Here is an 18,102-nt window from a genome sequence, read left to right on the forward strand (position 1 = left end):
CCAGCTGTCTACTTATCCTAGCAGCTTCCCTGACGTTCAAGATACTGAGAGGCGATGCACGCAAGCCTCATGTACTATTATTTATTCCTCTGCTTAACAAGGAAGGAGGCCCAACACAGACTCCTACAGTGCAAGAAAACAAAGGGGCGTGGGGCGTCTTAGTTTATGGCCAGACTAATACACATTTAGTCTCACCAAGGACAACATCAGTGTGAACACAGATTATGTGCTTGTCATGCACCTTACAGAAAGGAGCCCCAGCTGCTGCAGCACAACAATGAATCAGAAACACACTCAGAAGCAAGGTGGGGTTGGAATTCTTTTAATGGATTAATAGAAAGTAAAAAACCTGCTTGCCCTCGTTATTTTTTACTTATATTTTTTTACTTTATCAAATAGCTTCTGTTGGATTTCATACATATAGAGCTCAGACAGACAACCAAAGAAAACATCATTGTTACTGCTGTTTCCATATACATGCAAGGCAATTTTAAAATTTATTTTAAAAGTGTTCCAGGGCTTCTCTCCTTGAATAGCATCAGAGTCCTTACAACAATACTGTGTAATTCTCAAATGTGCTTTGTTTCACTGACATAGAACATATAAACCAGACTAGAAAGTAGTCTATTGTGCGGGTCCCATATAAAGATATGAAATATATCTGATGCATGATATGAGAGTAAATAGCAAACAAAAACTAGAAGATTGCTTCAGTACCCAATCAAAATAGTATAGAGAGCTACCAGAAAGAAAATAAGCCAGGTTGAAAAGAAACTTCACAAGCACAAAAGCTATCCTGCACAAAGAAACAAATTAAGCATGTGTGCTTCTAAATCTCATCCTATTTTGAGGAATTTAATCATGGATAAGCCTTTTGCTGCCACCTGTACAGAAATCAATGAACAGAGTACTTCAGGGCAGTGAAAATAAGTAGGATACCAAACAGCTGAACTAACAGACATTAATCAAACCAGGAATCCAAACTTTTATGCAGTAAAGGCTTTATCCATGCTCATTCTTGCAGATGACAAGTTTAATTGCTATTCAGTAACATTCATTTTCATGTGAAATTTTTTTTATTTTAACTTTGGCCTCTCATCTACCCAGTATAGAAATTACACAAGTCTAAGTGGCAGGTGTCAGAGAACAAACCTGTGGTAGAACCACTCAGTTGTTTCCAGAGCTCTGGAGAGACTGCTAATGCGATGAGGGTGCTCACAACCCTCTTATGCTGAGATGACAAACTTTTTCTCTGTGAAAAGTAGAGTTTTCCTGAATGCCAGAGAGGCCTGCCAGAGCAGAGTCCTGGAGGACCACTGACATCTGGTGGTCACTTCACTCTAAAGAAGGCTAAGTCATATATATTTAAATTTACTATGACTTGACAAAATAACATTTTACAGGTGGTCTGACAGAAATGCATGCCAGGGAGGAATTAAGTTACAGGTCTTACTCTGTGTTTATTTACTTAGTGGAATTTGATAGCTACAAGTAAATGCAACACACAAACTCAGTTAAAGCTGCCAGTACATTAATAGTATTGTTGGATTAAACCCACTCTAGAGATAATAAAGCTTTTCCACATAGAGACATTTAATTCAACAAGTTCTTGAGAACCACTGGATCATGAAATAGAATTATATAAAACTGTCTTTTTTACAAATAAAAAAGTGCATTGTTTCCAAGGTAAAATGTTTCTTATTACTGGGAAGGAGTAATGAGATTTAGGTCTACTTTTGCTGGACAACTAGCACAATATTAAATAATAAGCAGAAGTATCCAGTAATTTTATCCATATTGATATGCATTAGAAGGTGAGACTGCCCAGACAGAAACTGCCTAAGTTCTTTCCAGCAAACTTGAGATGATCTCCTTCACACCTAAATGCAATTCTGCAGGGAGACCACAGACACCAGCACTGGACCAAAATGTACTTAGGTCTGTTAGCACTGATTGTTGATAGGCAAACACTTAAAGATATGCTTTGTTTGTTGCATCTATGTACAACTTGTAAACAAAACTCTGAGGCTTTCAAACATTCATCAAGCATACAAAAGTCTTACTAAACTGTCATGAGAATTTTCAGCCCTTCCAAATGCTTTTTTTGCTGCAAAATGATTCAAAGTCTTCTTTCAGGTAAATGTACATTTCTTGTTGAAATGGAAGATCATTTCAAAACTAATAAAATTCACAACATCTGCTGAGTAATAGGAAGTAATCAAATTGTTTTTCTACACCTTTCCTGCACGCTACAAGAGGGCAGTTTTGCAAAAAATCAGCAGTACAAATTGTTTCCAAACTTTCTGTGTTTTTCACTTATCATCAACATGACCCCTATCCATAAGTAAAAGGATTACTAAATTACAGCTTTACCTTAAATCTAGGCTACCTAACCAGACTGATAGATAGTGAACTATTTTTAATTACTTATACAAAAAGGCATTGCTCTGCATATGTTTTCTAGTTGGCTGTGGCACGTTGTGGACAAGCATTTAATAGAGACACGTGCAATTGCTAATGTTGCCAAGAAGTGTGCAAAAATAGCCAGTGCTCAGAGTGAAACACGAAAGGGTACACAGGACACTCACACGGAGGCAACTGTATCAAAGAAACCCAAAGAAAGCAGCAAATGTGCACCAAGATAGTTTGATTTGATTCTGCCAGAGTTTGAGGCTGAGTCTGGAAGTCTTTCAAAAGACAGGTTTCAGGTGTTTTGCTCCTATTTGTATTTCAGCAAAATTCTAGTAACTGTTGTCCAGTGATGCCTCTGGAGAATTTCACTTGTGTGGTACATAAATCACTGATGTTCTTACCTGTTTCAGGTCTTTTCCTGTACTGATGCATGAACATACGCTTACAGAAGTGGCTTCACAAGATTACTTTTTAACATGTTCCTAAAGGTCCAACTGCAAATCAACAGACAATAATCAGTACAGAGAAAGTTGCTCTTGTACACAACAGGCACAATGTTCTAATTAAATCTTACTCTGAGTATTTAAAGTAAGAGCAATTTTCAGTATTTTAACAATGCTGGTTTCTGCACAATAATGCATTTCATCTACAGTGAAAAGCTGTCACATTGCTGCATATCTATTCAATAAAAGCATTTTAATTAGGTCAGCTACTGGGTAAAGGAGACAATAACCACTTAAATGAAGCACTGTCACAGTTATAGGCCCTTGGCTGAAAAGTACATCTCTTCTTTCCTTTGTCATCCTCCCAACTCATATTTTTGAAAAATATCTCAGCATCGCCAACCCAATTAAACATCAGCAGGAGATGATTACTCTGTGGCAATGTTCTAATTCACAGACATAATCGTTCTTCTATGCTTATATTTTATTGAAGATATTTTCCTGGGGGGCAGAGATGCCCTCCACTCACCACCAGGGACAGACAAGGTCTAAAAATAATTTTGCCTGGTTCTAATTGATAGCACCATGTTGGCAAATCTCTTCCGAAGACACAGGAAAGCAAGATAGCCCACCCCTGCCAGCATGCTGACCAGCAGGGTGGTGCCAAGAACCCTGGGAGCCCTTTTCTTGGCCACACGGAATGCTGTTGGCAGGACAGCTGAGATTAATATATTGTTGACGTGTCCCAAAACTTTGTAAAATGCTTTTCTCTTCATGACACGCTCATAATAAGCTTCCAAGTTGGGTCGCTTTCCATTTCCCCAGTTTCTTCTTGCTAATCCCAGAAACTTCAGGCGATGTAATGTGACAGCAAGTGACACATCTGCCAGACTGAAGAAATCACCACAGAGCCAAGGCTGATTTCCATCTTCTAAGCAGAGATAAAACATAAAGCATACTAATAAGCACATTTAGTTCAGTGCTACTTCAAAGTACCATCTAATAAAGAGCAACAGCGCTTCAGCTAAAATATGACTTTAATGAATAAACATTTTCCTAATCCCTGTCCATTCTTTGTACAATCTTGTAAAGTCTTAGGCTCAGCAGCCCGGCCTACATTTGTTAAGGAAAAAAAGATCCCCATTCCAGGTTCATAAATTAAAACCCACAGTAAACACTTATTTTCCTCAACTAGATTTCTCAAATCTGGATTAAATTAGACAGGATTGGAAAGGAGGAAGGCAGTTTAGTTTTTACTGAAAAGCTACCACTTGTCTGAAGAATTTATCATCTTGCCTGCGTCACTCAGCTCTGTGGCATTCACTCAGGAACTAACTCCAGCTAACTTTTTGGAGGCTTTCAAGCCAAAATGAAATGAATCAAATGACTGACTTGCACCAAACACATCAACCCATTGAGATGACAGAATTTGTCGCCCTGTGTCTCTTTTGTGTCTCTTAGACCCCAAGTTATGGGGGTTTTGTACTGAGATGTTTGAGAAAGGACAAATATTCACACAGCCACCGCTAGTCAGGTGCACAGATGGAGACCCCAGGTACCCTCCCCAGTCAAAGGAAAGAGGTCAGTCTTCCTGGGATGGCTCAGAGCAGGCACCGCCAGACAGTGCCACAAGTCACTGTCAGCAATCTGAACCACCACCAAAGCGCTGACATGTAATGACTATACCAAGAGCTCTTGAAACCCAGGATATGAAACTTGACAGCCAGTATAGCTACCATAGTTGCCAGCATAAGTACCCTGCTCTAGCCTAGATCTCGAATAGGGAGGATTGTGGTAGGGGACTTGGGAAAAGCTCCCCCGAACATGCCTTGGGAGGAGGCTGTTGCGTAGATTCCTGCCTCCAAGCTGCCCATCAAACCTACCACTCCCCTCATGTTATGTAACCGTCAGTTATGCCCACCTTTATGTCAATCACTTTTGTACTTGCCCTTAATTCTAGAATGTTCTTAAGTTCTTTGTCTGCAATTGGTTCTTCCCCGGTTACCGCCCCCTTCCCTTATTCCCATTTGTTGTACCCCTATTATCCCATCCCAACTCCTCCTCCTAACCCTATTCCTATTGGACCCTTTGTACCCTGTCCCTCCTACTTGCTACCTGATATAAGTCCTACCCCGCCCCTTATTCGGGGCTCTCGGAGCCAGCTCCCTTTCTGTGAGCTGTCTACCTGCACCCCTTCGCTCAGTCCCTGACACTTAGCCCTCAGAGATTAAAGCTGCTTCGAAGCCAACCCGCCTTCGGCTGGAGATTTCTTTATTCCACCGTCCCTGCTCCCCGGGATCTCCATTCACTGGAGAGCAACCTGACAGGGGACCCCAGGGACAGAGGACTATGCTGTTCTCATCTCATTTGTAACTTAAGCAATTCATCCCACACAGCATGCATGGAAAAATGCTGGCACTAACACTCAGCAGCACCTCTCTGGAAACAATTTTGCAATCTCCTTTCCAACACATTTTCCACCAGAGAAAAGCAACAGTTTGGCACAAAGCTGGTACCAGTCCATTTTAACTGGTTATGTAGGTCTGGAAGAAAGACTTCTGTAGAAAATGAGTTTATCCTAGGTTGCTGAAAGCATACCTGGGAATTCATCCAGTGCATTAAATAAGATGATGGAAAAGACCTAAGAATCTATCCTGCATGAAAGAAAGATGCCTGCAGTGGCAGTAGTAGTAGTTGAGGGATTCAAGCAACTGCAAGAGAAGCAGAAGCTCTTAGTTTTACCAGGACCTGAAGAAGTACAGATCACAAACCTCCAAAGTAGTAATACCTCAGACAAAATTCCAAGAAGCAATAGTCCCATGTTTCACAAAATCCTGTGATCCAAGAAGCTTTCATAAGCTCATCAATACTATCAGTTGACTCCTTGGAAAGGCTACTTAGCAGAGAAATGAAAGGGGTTGCTGGAAATGGTGGCAGACATAGTTTGCTGAACAAAATCCTTCCATCCTTTACGAGTTAAAATATTTTATGTGATTCTTTCACTGTTGAGTCAGTAGAAAACTTAATCTAGATTTTCAACTGCTGATTCAAACCTACAGTTGTGATAGTAACCAGCAATTATTACAACAGCTATTTATAGAGCTAAATGCAAAAAGTTATTGATTTGAGCAGATGCAGTTGATATTGACTGATGCTTCATGCAGTTCCCAGTGAAGTCAGGGGAAGGACTCCTATTAGCACCACTGGGAGCTGAACACACTGTGAATAAGCAGAAGGCTAATCCCATTTAAACAGAATTTAGGATGCTGACATGGTTAAGTGCCTGTGGGTATAGATCAGGGGGAAGGTCAGCATTGCAGATGTCCTTGTAAGAGTGTGTTACAGACCTGCTAGCCACCACAAAGAAGCAGAGGATGCATTATTGTAAATGCAGGCAAACCCAATGGGAAGAAATGACGATGTCTGACCCAATTCAGAAGGCTGAGTGATTTATTACAACTATGCTAAAATACGTTAATATACTATATAAAAAGGAAGATACTAAAACTACATACTATTTTCTCTAACTCTAACACAACTCGTGACCCTCTCTCAAGAGTCCAGACACAGGTGGATTGGATTGGCCATCAGGCTCAAACAATCCTCACCAGAATCCAATCAAGCACTCACTCCAGGTAAACAATTCTCCAAACACATTCCCCATTGGAAAAACAAGGAGCAGAAATGGAAATTGTTTTTGTTTTCATTTCTCTCTGTGCACTTCTATGAAAAATCCTGAGAAGGAGAGAAAGGTGCTTGCCACAATGCACTCTACAGGAGACTGGCAGAAGTCTCTCAGTTTCCAGCCCTTGTACTTGTGGGGAATTTCAGCTTGCCAGATGCCTGCTGAAAATACAACACAGTGGAGAGGAGCAGTCTAGGAGATTTCTGGAGTGTGTGGAAGAAAACTTACTCACAACTGGAGGACTCATGGGTGATGTGGTGGTCAGTGCCCATCTTGGGCATAGCAACCATGAAATGATGGAGTTTTCAGTTCTGGGTGAAGTAAGGAAAGGCACCAGCAGAACTGTCACCTTGGACGTCTGCCAGGCAGACTTTGGATGTGGGAGTCAGTTGTCCTGGGTTGATTGTATGATACTTTTATCCCCAATTGTCTGTTCTGTTTATGCTGAATAATAAGTTTTGTACCTTTAAGACTTGTTCCAGAAGTGAAGAGGGGGGAGAAGAAGCGCGGAGTTTGTTTTCAGAAACTGCACTCACTCCTCATTTCTGCTCCTTCTGTTGTCTGCAGACAGACAGACAGTGAGACAGAGCTTGCCTTTGCTTTTCTAGTTAGTTCTCTCAAGGAACTAACTAGAAGCAAAGTTCCCTGGACTGTGGCTTTTCCTTTTCTTCAGACCTGCTCAAACCTGCTCTGGACTGATGACTCTAGGGTGATGAGGGAGCTGGCAGATGAGTTTACGAAGACGCTCTCCATCATTTATCAAGAGTCATGGATCACTGATGAGGTTCCAGATGATTGGAAATTGGCCAATGTGACATCTGTTTATAAAAAAGGTATGAAGGAGGATCCTGGTAATTACAGGCCGGTTAGCCTGACCTCAGTACCAGGTAAGATAATGAAGCTGCTCATACTGAGTGCTATCACACAGCACTTACAGGATGGCCAGGGTATCAGACCCAGCCAGCATGGGTTTATGAAGGGTAGGTCATGTCTGACCAACCTGGTCTCCTTCTATGAACAGGTGACCCATCTGGTGGATGCAGGAAAGGCTGTGGATGTGTCTATTTGGGCTCCAGCAAGACCTTTGATACTGTCTCCCACAGCACACTCCTGAAGAAGCTGGCAGCCCACGGCTTGTACAGGAGCACTCTTCACTGGGTTCAGAACTGGCTGGTTGGCCGGGCCCAGAGAATGGTGGTGAACGGTGCTGCATCCAGATGGGGCCAGCCACCAGTGGTGCCCCTCAGGGGTCTGTGCTGGGACCAGTTCTATTTAAAATTTTTAGAGATGACATGGATGAGGGCATTGAGTCCTTCATTAGTAAATTTGACACTAAGCTGGGAGCTTAGTCCCTTGACAGTGCCCAGGCAGAAAGGGACCTGGGGGTGCTGGTTGACAGCCGGTTGGATATAAGCCAGCAATGTGCCTCAGTGGCCAAGAAGACCAGTGGCATACTGGCCTGCATGAGGAATTGTGTGGCCAGCAGGAGCAGGGAGGTCACCCTTCCCCTGTACTCAGTGCTGGTGAGGCCACATCTTGAGTGCTGTGTCCAGCTCTGGGCCCCTGAGCTTAAGAAGGATATTGAGATGCTTGAACGCATCCAGAGGAGGGCACCAATGCTGGTGAAGGACTTGGAGCACAAGCCCAGTGAGGAACGTTTGAAGGAGCTGGGGTTGTTTACCCTGGAGTGGAGGAGGCTTAGAGGTGACCTTATTGTTCTTACAGCTTCCTGAAGGGAGGTTGTAGACAGGTGGGGGTTGACCTCTTCCACCGGGCAGCAACTGACAGAACAAGAGGGCACAGTCTCAAGCTGCATCAGGGAAGGTACAGGTTGGATATTAGGAAAATAATTTTCACCAAAAGAATAATAAAGTACTGGAATTGTCTTCCCATGGAGGTGGTAGAATCACCATCTCTGGATGTTTTTAAAAAAAAGACTGGACATGGCACCTGATCCATAGTCTGGTTGAGGTATTAGGGCATAGGTTGGACTTGATGATCTTAGAGGTGTCTTCCAACCTCATTATTCTGTGATTCTGTGAACACCCAGAAGAGCTCTGGCAGCTCACACCTGTGGCCCAGCAGGCCAGGCCTGGGCTGTGGCATTTCCAGCACTGGAGGCACTGACGATAAGAGACTGAGTGAGCTGAGCTGCAGCCTGGGGAGGGAACTTTCTGAGTCTGTCTCTCTGCAGCAAGAAGTTTTATTGTTTAACATTGTTTAGGTTTTCTTGTTTAACAAACGTTTTTTTCCACTTTTCTCCAAAGAGGTATTTTTCTCAAACCAGTTGTGGGGAGGGGCTGATTGAATCTGCTTCCTAGAGGAACCCCTTTGAGTATTCTTGCCCAAATTTGCCCTGAGTCAGGACACAGTCCTGAAAGACAAAGTAGTACAGGAAGGACAGGCAAGATTTAAGGAGGAATTCTTAAAAGTACAGCAACAAGTTGTCCTCATATGCTGTCAGGGAAAAAGACCAGCCTGGTGAAACAGGGAATTTAGGTTGGAATTCAGGGTAAAAAGGACTTTGTCTCACCTCTGGCTGGAGTGGCGTACTACAAGGATGGATGTCATGAGGTTGTGCAGAAGAAAATTAGAAAGAAAGCAAGACTTGAATTTAATTTGGGCACTGCAATTAAAGACAACAAAAACAGTTTTAGTAAATACACTGGCAGCAAAAGGAGGGCTAAGGAGTGTCAACCCTTTGCTGGATGAAAGGGAAAACATAGTGGGGGATGAGGAAAAGCCTGATGCACTTAATACCTTCTTTGCCTCAGTCTTTAACACCAAAACCTGTGGTTCTCAGGATATCCAGCTCTCAGAGATGGAAGTTGGTGATAGGGAGCTGAGTGAAGCCCCTACAACCTTGGAGAAAATGGTTAGTGACCTGTTATGCCACTTAGACACCCACAAGCCTATGGGTAAAGATGGGATGTGCCCAAGAGTAAGAAGGGAGCTGCCAAGACTTTGCCAGTTATTTCAATTATTTACCAGCAATCCTGGTTAACCTGAAGTCTCTGTTGCCTGGAACTTAGCAATTGTAATACCCATCTACAAGAAGGGTCAGAAGGAGGATCCAGGAAACTACAGACCTGTCATCCTGACCTTGGTACTGGGAAATGTCATGGAGCAGATTGTCCTGAGTGTTACTACCTGGCATTTGCAGGATAACCAGGGGAACAGGCCCAGCCAGAATGAGTTTACAAAGGCAGGTCTTGTTTGGCCAACCTGAATTTCTTCCACAACCAGTGACATGCTTACTGGATGAGGGAAAGACTGTGGATATTATCTAGACATCTGTAAACTTTTGACCTGTCTCCCAGAGCATTCTCCTGGGTAAACTGGCTGGGTGGGTACATTCTTCATTAAGTGAAAAACTGGTTGGATGTCCAGGCCCAGGGAGTGGTGGTGAATGGAGTTATATGCAGTTGGTGGCTGGTCACTAGTGGGGTTCCCCAGGGCTCAGTATTTGGGCCAGTCCAGGATGAGAGGAAATGGCCCTAACTTACACCAGATGAGGCTCCAATTAGATATTGGAAATATTTTTTACTGAAAAAGTGGTCAGACATTGGAATATGTTGCCCAGGGCAGCAGACAGCAGGATATGGTTTAGGTGTGTTTATGATGGTGCTGGGTTGACAGTCAGACTAGATAATCTTGAAAGTCTCTTTCAACATTGATGATTCTGTGATTCTGAAAAATTTGACTTTCATTTGGGTGAAGGCAGGTAACAGGACCGCTTTCCAAGAGGTTGAGGGAAAAGATTTGCTTAATGATTAGAGCAATTATTCAGATTGCTTATTCTGCATATACCACAAGTATCAGCAGAGTAGCTGCACAAGATTATAATAAATCTGTATTAAACATTAAGGTTGTAATCATTATAGTGAGCTGAAGCCTACATCTATTACCAAAAACCTAATCAGCAATCTGTAGTGGGTTTTTTTTCTGATTTTGTTGATTAAAATACTAAAAAATTGTGTAGCTAATTACACTCATTTTGCTGAAACAATGAGAACTCTCTGACTGGAACAGTTAAATTAAGCTAGTATTTAAAACTGTATTGATCCCTTCTGTGAATTATAGATCACTATATACTAAAAGTATCAAATCCAATGCATTAAAAATTGTTTTATGATGGTGCTGTCAACAAGTTTACTCAGTATCCTCAAACAGAAATATTAACAGGATTTAGCAAGAAAGATTCCTTACCTGGTGTTTCCTCATTTCGCCGCTGCAATTCAGTCTCAACCTGATCCAAAACTTTTTCCAGTTCATCCAGTATTTTCTTTAGGTATTTTATATTGTCGTGATCCAGCAGTTTAGACTAAATAGACATACAGGTTAGTGTTTTAATCATCATACAGAGTTTATGCTTTTATCAGAGAAGCTTATAGGATACTACTGTGTTTGTTCATAAAATGTGATTATTTTCTCTACATAGTCGGATGGATACTACATGGATACTGGCGACAGTTCAGAAAACAGAAGAAAACTTGAGAGATGCTAGATATTAAGGTTTGCCTACCTCTGCAGGGTGCTCAACAGCCCGACACCAGCACTGATGTGTATTTACCTTTTAAGTCAGTGGGACCAGTCCAGTACTTCAGCACACACTTGTAGTGTGTAGCTGATCTGAAGACAGACTGTTTCATGCCTTGAAGGGTTAAACCACTGCATGACATTACTGATAATGACAAGTGAAACAAATGTTTATATTGTGACCAAAAAATCTAACACTAACAAGCTCATAATAAAGGGGTCCATACAAAGGGGTTTAATACCTTAAGGCGCTTCTGTTTTGCTATATAGGCATCTTGAAGGTCTGGATTTTCTTCTGCAAGTTTCTTCAATTCTGATTCTGTGTTACTTATTTGGCCTAATTAAAAAAGATTTTAAAAAATAAAAAAACACAAAGCAAACACAAAAAAGAATGACAAATATTAGATATCCAAATATACTCATAATGCAATCTACAGGAACTGATTGATCGCCTGTGTAAAATATCATACCAAGAAAATTGGAAGTGCTGCTTCAATACAGCATCTGCACCAAGCTAGGATTTAAATACATTTTGGAAAATGTGAATGCTTTTAAATTGACCCACCACACCTTCACCTCATCAGTTTGTAATGTGACAGTGCTGGTAGGCCCACACTGAGATTTCTTGTCACTGTAGGTCATAGGCATAATTTCACAGCAAAATCCTAAATGCCACTGAATAGGGAGCCAAGGTGTTTTCATTCAGCTAAAATCTGATGCCAGTCTGTGATCCTTTTGGAAATGTTCTTAATGAATTGTGTGCATGTCCTAGAAGAACATTCATTACATGATTTAAAGAAGGAATGATGTGAAAAGTTTAAGTTAATTGTACTGATTTCTACTATGTGTGTATAGTCTTTTCCTTAAAATGGGGCTTTGCTTGAAAATGCCATACTTATAAACCTAGAATACCAAAAGACAGTGGTTTATAAATCTTCTAAAAAAAAGTATTTCTAATCATAAAATGAAAACAAAAGAATAATTATAGAGCATGAATCACCTCTCACTTGTATTTGATAATAAATTTAGTTACAATTAAGCCTGATAAATTAAATGGATAAAAATTCCTTCTAGAGAATAACAAACTCACTTTTTTATATATTCATTTCAACATGACTGTGAAAGCCATCCTTCAATATAGTGTATGAAGAATTTGAACAATGTACCCATACAACTAAAATTTTATGTATGCAATTAATTACTTACTTGGATTTGGTATGCATAAACATAATACACAACTGGCTCATGCCTTATTATATCTAGCAGTCTGGAAAAAAATGGTGTTTCAAGCTGAAAATGAAACCATCTCCAACCAGGAGAAGTTTGAACATGCAAAGAAATTTTTAAGAAACATCCACAAAAAAACCCATCCATTTCAAAAACTGCTTCAAATCAAAAAATGTACGCTATGCTTTAAGCATGAAAATATAAGAATCCATCCCAATTTAGATGAGCAATAATGTTAGCTCTGCCAGTATGAACATGTGCAAACTGAGAACAATTTATTTAAACTAGAAGCTAGAGCGGAAGAACATATACAGAAAGAAAAGCAGAAGACAATGTTGTGAAGTGAACTGTAATAAAACCACTGATTATTACCATGTGAAAACAGAAAAACTATCACAATGCCTATGAGTAAAGCACAACTATTCAAAAAACAGTTAGCATCCACATTTAGGAAAAAAACCAAATCAAAACCACAAAACCAGACAATGCACTGAAGTAAGAGAATAATTCATGTTCTTGGACAAGGGGCAGAGGGTTTAAATCAGAGATAGATTTAGATTAGATATGAAGAAAAAATTATTTTCTTTGAGGGTGGTGAGGGACTGAAAAAGATTGCCCAGAGATTCTGGACTCCCTATCCCTAGAAGTGTCCAAGGCCAGGATGCACGGGGCTCGGAACAGCCTGGTCTAGTAGAAGGTGTCCCTGCCTAGATCAGGGACATTGAAACTGCATGATCCTTAAGATCCCTTCCAACCTAGGCTATTCTATGATCCTATCATTTTATGACCCTATGATTCTGTGTTACTTAAGTAACATCAATCATGCAACTATACGGAAAATTAGCTGCCTGCCTTCACTTCTGACAACATAACATTGTGGCTAGTAAGAGAACTGACTTACCAGAAATTTTAAGGAGGAGGATAAGACATTTTGTTGGAAATTTGATTTCATAAGCTAACAATATCACCGTTTATGATATAATGGATTTACTAATAGTATAGATGTATTACATTTCAAAGACACTGCAGTATTTGGCTTTGTTCTACAGAGCATTCTAAAACACCATACAAAAAAAAAATCAATGCTATATAAACCACTGACACTGACAAAAAAATTTCAGAGATCTCAGAATGTAATAGTAAACAGGGAATCATCATCCAGTTGTGCTGGCAGGAGTTGATACTTGTCCTAGAACTACTTAGTTCTTTTGTGATACATTGAAGGAAACATAAAGACATCAATTAAAAGGCAGCCATGGTACAAAAATTATCTCCATAGACACCTCAAAAATAACACTTCCTCTTTCCCATTTTCAAATCCCAACAGAATAAAAAAGTAAAACAAAAAGTATATGCACAAATCATCACAGACTGCAACTAAAATTCATAAACTGTGCTCAGTATTTTGTGTTTAAGGTGGACTTAAGAAAGAAGATTAATGTAATACAGCAACCTAGTAAGTCATGGACATTCAGAGCTACACCAGTACATACTACGGATTCTGCTGGTAGCATAGGCTGGAATCATGGAGTCCACTGTTAACTCAGGGTGCAGGATGCAGCCGTGTGTGTAGGCATCCATAGGCAAGGAGTCTAAAAGCTCCCTGTAATGTTGCACCCTTGGATAATACATGCTCCCTTCTTCTGGCATCAATCTTGGTACTTCCTCTGCAAAACAAAGTAAAAAATAAAGATAAGAAGAATCATATAATTGACCAAATTTCATTCAGGCATGTCCAGCTGGGACAGGTGACACAGCCACAGGTAAGAAAGCTTCACTTGCTCCCAGGTATATAACTCAGTGGTGTGATTGCAGCTCAGAGAAATGTTTATTTGTAGTTAATTTTTAAATGTTTTATAATTCCAATTCCTATCTAGCAATCCACACAAACATGTATTTAAGAGGCTTTCAAATCAGAAAACCACTCTCAGCTCTGTTACATACATCTAGGAATGAGTGACCATGACATACAACCCTATAATGCTCTCACAGTTGGGGACAGCTGAGATCCCAGGAAATTTTTATGGCTGAAATGTTTCTGTTCCTGCAATGACGTAAAAAATACAGTACAGGAATCCTACACAAAGCATGTCTGGAAGGTTTCCTGCACATCCATCAGTTTTACCCTACCCTTGATCTACCTGGGCCCCAACTACTTTTTTGACTAAAATACAGCACAAATTATGTTCACTCAACAATGAAGTTTTCTTCATGCCTAAAAAATTGCAGTGCTAAATCCCTGAAATACAAAATGCTGCCATCTTCACACCTATACAAAATACAATTCTGCATTTCCTTCAAAAAGTGAGGCAGGTTTTTTGTTGGTGTTTGTTTTTTTGGTTTTTTTTTTTTAACAGTACAGGCACAAAGAAATTCAAAACCCTGCACATGATCACTTCCAAGTCTTCTCTTCCTTCTTTTTTACCTCTTCATTCCATTTTGGCTCCAAAAAAATGTTGTTCATTCTACTTCCATTGTTCTACAGAAGATTATTCTGAAATTAAGCATGTTTCTTCTCATCTCACAGAGAATCTGGACCTCCTTGACAAAGGCAGTCATGCAGCTCTGCTCAGTATGTTATTTTTCATGGCAGTGTCATGCCAGGGTTAGTGCAGCATGGTGCTGCTCCCATTCCTTGCCTCTCCATCCTTCCTGAAGGGCTAAGGAGGACAGTTATAGGTTTTACTTATAAAGGTTTACTCATGAAGGTGCTGGAAAGCCCTCCACTAATTTTAGAGGAACACGTTTTCAACCCAAACTGTTAGCTATTAAGAGAGCCCGTTTACTTTTATTCTGCCCTGAACGAAGAGCCCCTTCAGCGACATAGAGCTGCCCCCAGCATTGCTGCAGCCGACAGGGTGAGGGGAAGAACGACATACTGAAATGCCTGTGCGATTACCATCTACAAACGTCGCTTCGAGGTAATCAATAATCTGCGTTGCCTCACAAATGATGTTTTCCCCATGGATCAGGACGGGTACTTCTCCAGAGGAACTCAAGCGCATGAACCACGGCTCGTTGTGCTCGCTCAGCGGCAGGTTCACATCGCGCTCCTCGCACTTCAGCTCCTTCTCGGCTATTGCCAACCGCACCTGGAACGGCACCGCCGGGGTCACCCGGGCAGCATCCCCGGCGGGGCAGCATCCCCGGCGGGGCAGCATCCCCGGCGGGGCAGCATCCCCGGCGGGGCAGCATCCCCGGCGGGGCAGCATCCCCGGCGGGGCAGCATCCCCGGCGGGGCAGCATCCCCGCCGGGGCAGCATCCCCGCCGGGGCAGCATCCCCGCCGGGGCAGCATCCCCGCCGGGGCAGCATCCCCGCCGGGGCAGCATCCCCGCCGGGGCAGCATCCCCGCCCGGCGGCTCTCCCGGCCCCGCCTCGGCTCACCCATGGCCGCCCTCCTCCATCCTCCATCCCCATCCCTCCACGCCCCACGCCGATGTCGCCGCGGGCGCGCAGGGGCTGTGGGCACTGCGGGAGGCGGCGATCCGGGGCCCCGCGCCCCCGCCCACCCCTCACCTTCTGCGAGGAGAAGGACTGCGTCCAGTGGTACAGCACCAGCGGCGCCATGCCCGGCCCGGCCCGGCCCGGCTCGGCCCGCGGCGCCGGGCGGGGCAGGAGGCAGCGCGGGCGCGGAGCGGCGGCCGTGCCCGCCCCGCGCTGATCCGCTCTTGGAAATTACCCGAAGGGGATGCCCAGGGGATGCGGGGGACAGCGCCGTCTGCCCCCCACCCTCAGTGCTCGGACAGCCCTTCCGGAGGGGAGACCGCCTGCAAAGCAGTCTGCAGCATCCCCTAAGGAAGCGCAGGAAGATGGATGCGCAAGTAGAAAAGGTCACATGGCAGGATTTAGCCTTTTATAATTATTTGGGTTTTGTTTGGTGGGGGTTTTTTTTTGTTTGTTTGTTTTTTAAACCAGTGCTTCCAGTATGAATTTCAGGGACATCGGCAACACATGCCTGGAGAAAAAAAAAAAAAAAAAAAAAAAAAAAAAAATTACCATAAGTCATCTGAATTGGACCCTGCTGGCTAAATGAGTTTATTGCAAAATGAGTCATAGCAAGAAGGAACAAAGCTTTTGAATAACTTCCTGTGCCTCCAGATGTATTCTTTCAATCTCAAGACATAAAGTTGTTTGGTTTTTTTCTAGACAAAATTACAAAATCTAGCCGTTTTGTAGGGCTTTTTTAATTTTCCCTGTGTGTAGCAAGGTCCTTTCTGAAAAGCATTTGATAACGAACACTGGCTTACATCATCAGGAAATGCCTCCTCTGTATCTTATGCTGGAGATAGTTTAGAAATGTGATTGCTGAGAGTAACATTAGACATTATCAGCAACAGCAGGCAAATTTTAGCATAGTAAAAAAGCACAGTGAGATTACAGAGTGCAGAGTATTGTTCTCTTCATTCTGACTGCTCAATTTCCAGTAAAGGTGACTACTTCAGATAGGCCTGATAATTCGGTCTCATGTGCCATTTCTATATAACAGATGAACCTCATGATTAGTATCTTAAAGACCTGAACCTAATATGTTGAGAGCTGTATCCCAATAACAAGAACATATAAGGGAAATTTTTACTAATGTTAAGCCAGGGAATGGATTTAAGTCACTGAAACAAGGTAATGGACAAATCTTATAAATAAAAAGGAAAAAAATAAAAAAGCCATCTTCCAGTCCTGTACAGGTCATGGAAGTGGGCACAAAGGTAGACCCATGCCTTCCTCAGAGACCACTCCCTGCTAGAGTCACAAGCCAAAATAATCTCTTTAGGTCATGTATGGTGAGAGGCTTCTCACAAATCCCAGCTGATGGCAACCAGTGTTACTGATGGTAAATCCCACATTTAGGGGAATTTAATTTAATTGTTAGTCTTCAAAAAGTTGGAGAATATTCTTAGAACTGAAAACAAGAATGCAGTTGATGGTCTTATGGCTGGATTTACTTCTCTTTAAGATACATGTCTAAGGTAAGAGTGCTGGAACATCCTCTCATGCACAAGGGCTTTAACCTGTGACTCACCAATATATGGATATTCTCACAGGTCCCTGCCTAGGCTGCTGTACAGCTGTTCCTCACAGCTAGATCTTACTCAAGGGAAAGAACTGGGAACTCTTTTTTAAAATTTACACGAACTAAGCACTCTTTCAGGTGTCTGTTTTGCTTTATTTTTTCCCCTTAATTTTGTCTTTAAATCAAAATGCTGTCATTTTGTCAATTACTATATAGACCACTACTCTGTTTCTCTTGGTACAGCTAATTAATTTAATATCACACATGGACTTCTGTATTTGAGTTACATTTTGTAACCTGGTTTAAATGCCTAGAAAGGCAAGGAAATGTATGTATCTTATAACACAATAAACAAAGAAGGACCAGTGAGAACAGTATTTCCTTCAGACTTGTTCAGACAGAGCACCTGCAATCATATACAGGTGATCCTTCTTCCTAACCTAGTCATCCATATTGCTATGAAACACAGAAAGGAATACTGACCAGTTAGAGCAGGTCCAGAGAACGAGATGATTAGGGGGATGGAGCACCTTTCCTATGAGGAAACACTAGAAGGATTAGGATTGTTCACCCTGGAAAAAAGAAGGCTTACAGGTTGCCAAATCGGGGCCTTCAGTACCCGAAGAGAGCCTACAGGAAAGACTAAGAGGGACTTTTTACAAGCACATGTAGTGACAGGACAAGAGGGAGTGGCTTCAAACTGAAAGAAAGTAGGTTTAGATTAGTTATTAGGATGAGATTCTTTACTGTGAGGGTGGTGAGGCACTGGAACAAGTTGCCCAAAGA

General features: G+C 42.0%; 1 protein-coding gene across 2 annotated transcripts; it reads right to left on the minus strand.

The window, feature by feature from the left end:
- Positions 1-306: 306 nt before the first annotated feature.
- On the minus strand, positions 307-16,126 carry GDAP1 (ganglioside induced differentiation associated protein 1). Of its 2 annotated transcripts, none has more exons than XM_021530588.3 (6): positions 15,988-16,126; positions 15,206-15,398; positions 13,800-13,973; positions 11,322-11,416; positions 10,750-10,864; positions 307-3,786 (listed from the first exon to the last, which is right to left on the minus strand). In XM_021530588.3, exons 2-6 carry the CDS (start codon positions 15,309-15,311, stop codon positions 3,404-3,406), a joined length of 873 nt encoding a protein of 290 aa, XP_021386263.2. In that variant the 5' UTR covers positions 15,312-15,398; positions 15,988-16,126; the 3' UTR covers positions 307-3,403. The 2 variants fall into 2 exon arrangements, with proteins under 2 accessions (XP_021386263.2, XP_021386262.2); XM_021530587.3 differs by lacking the exon at positions 15,988-16,126 and adding an exon at positions 15,825-15,932.
- Between the last annotated feature and the right edge of the window lie 1,976 nt (positions 16,127-18,102).

Source organism: Lonchura striata, chromosome 1 (genome assembly GCF_046129695.1).
Source record: "Lonchura striata isolate bLonStr1 chromosome 1, bLonStr1.mat, whole genome shotgun sequence".
Taxonomy (NCBI): domain Eukaryota; kingdom Metazoa; phylum Chordata; class Aves; order Passeriformes; family Estrildidae; genus Lonchura; species Lonchura striata.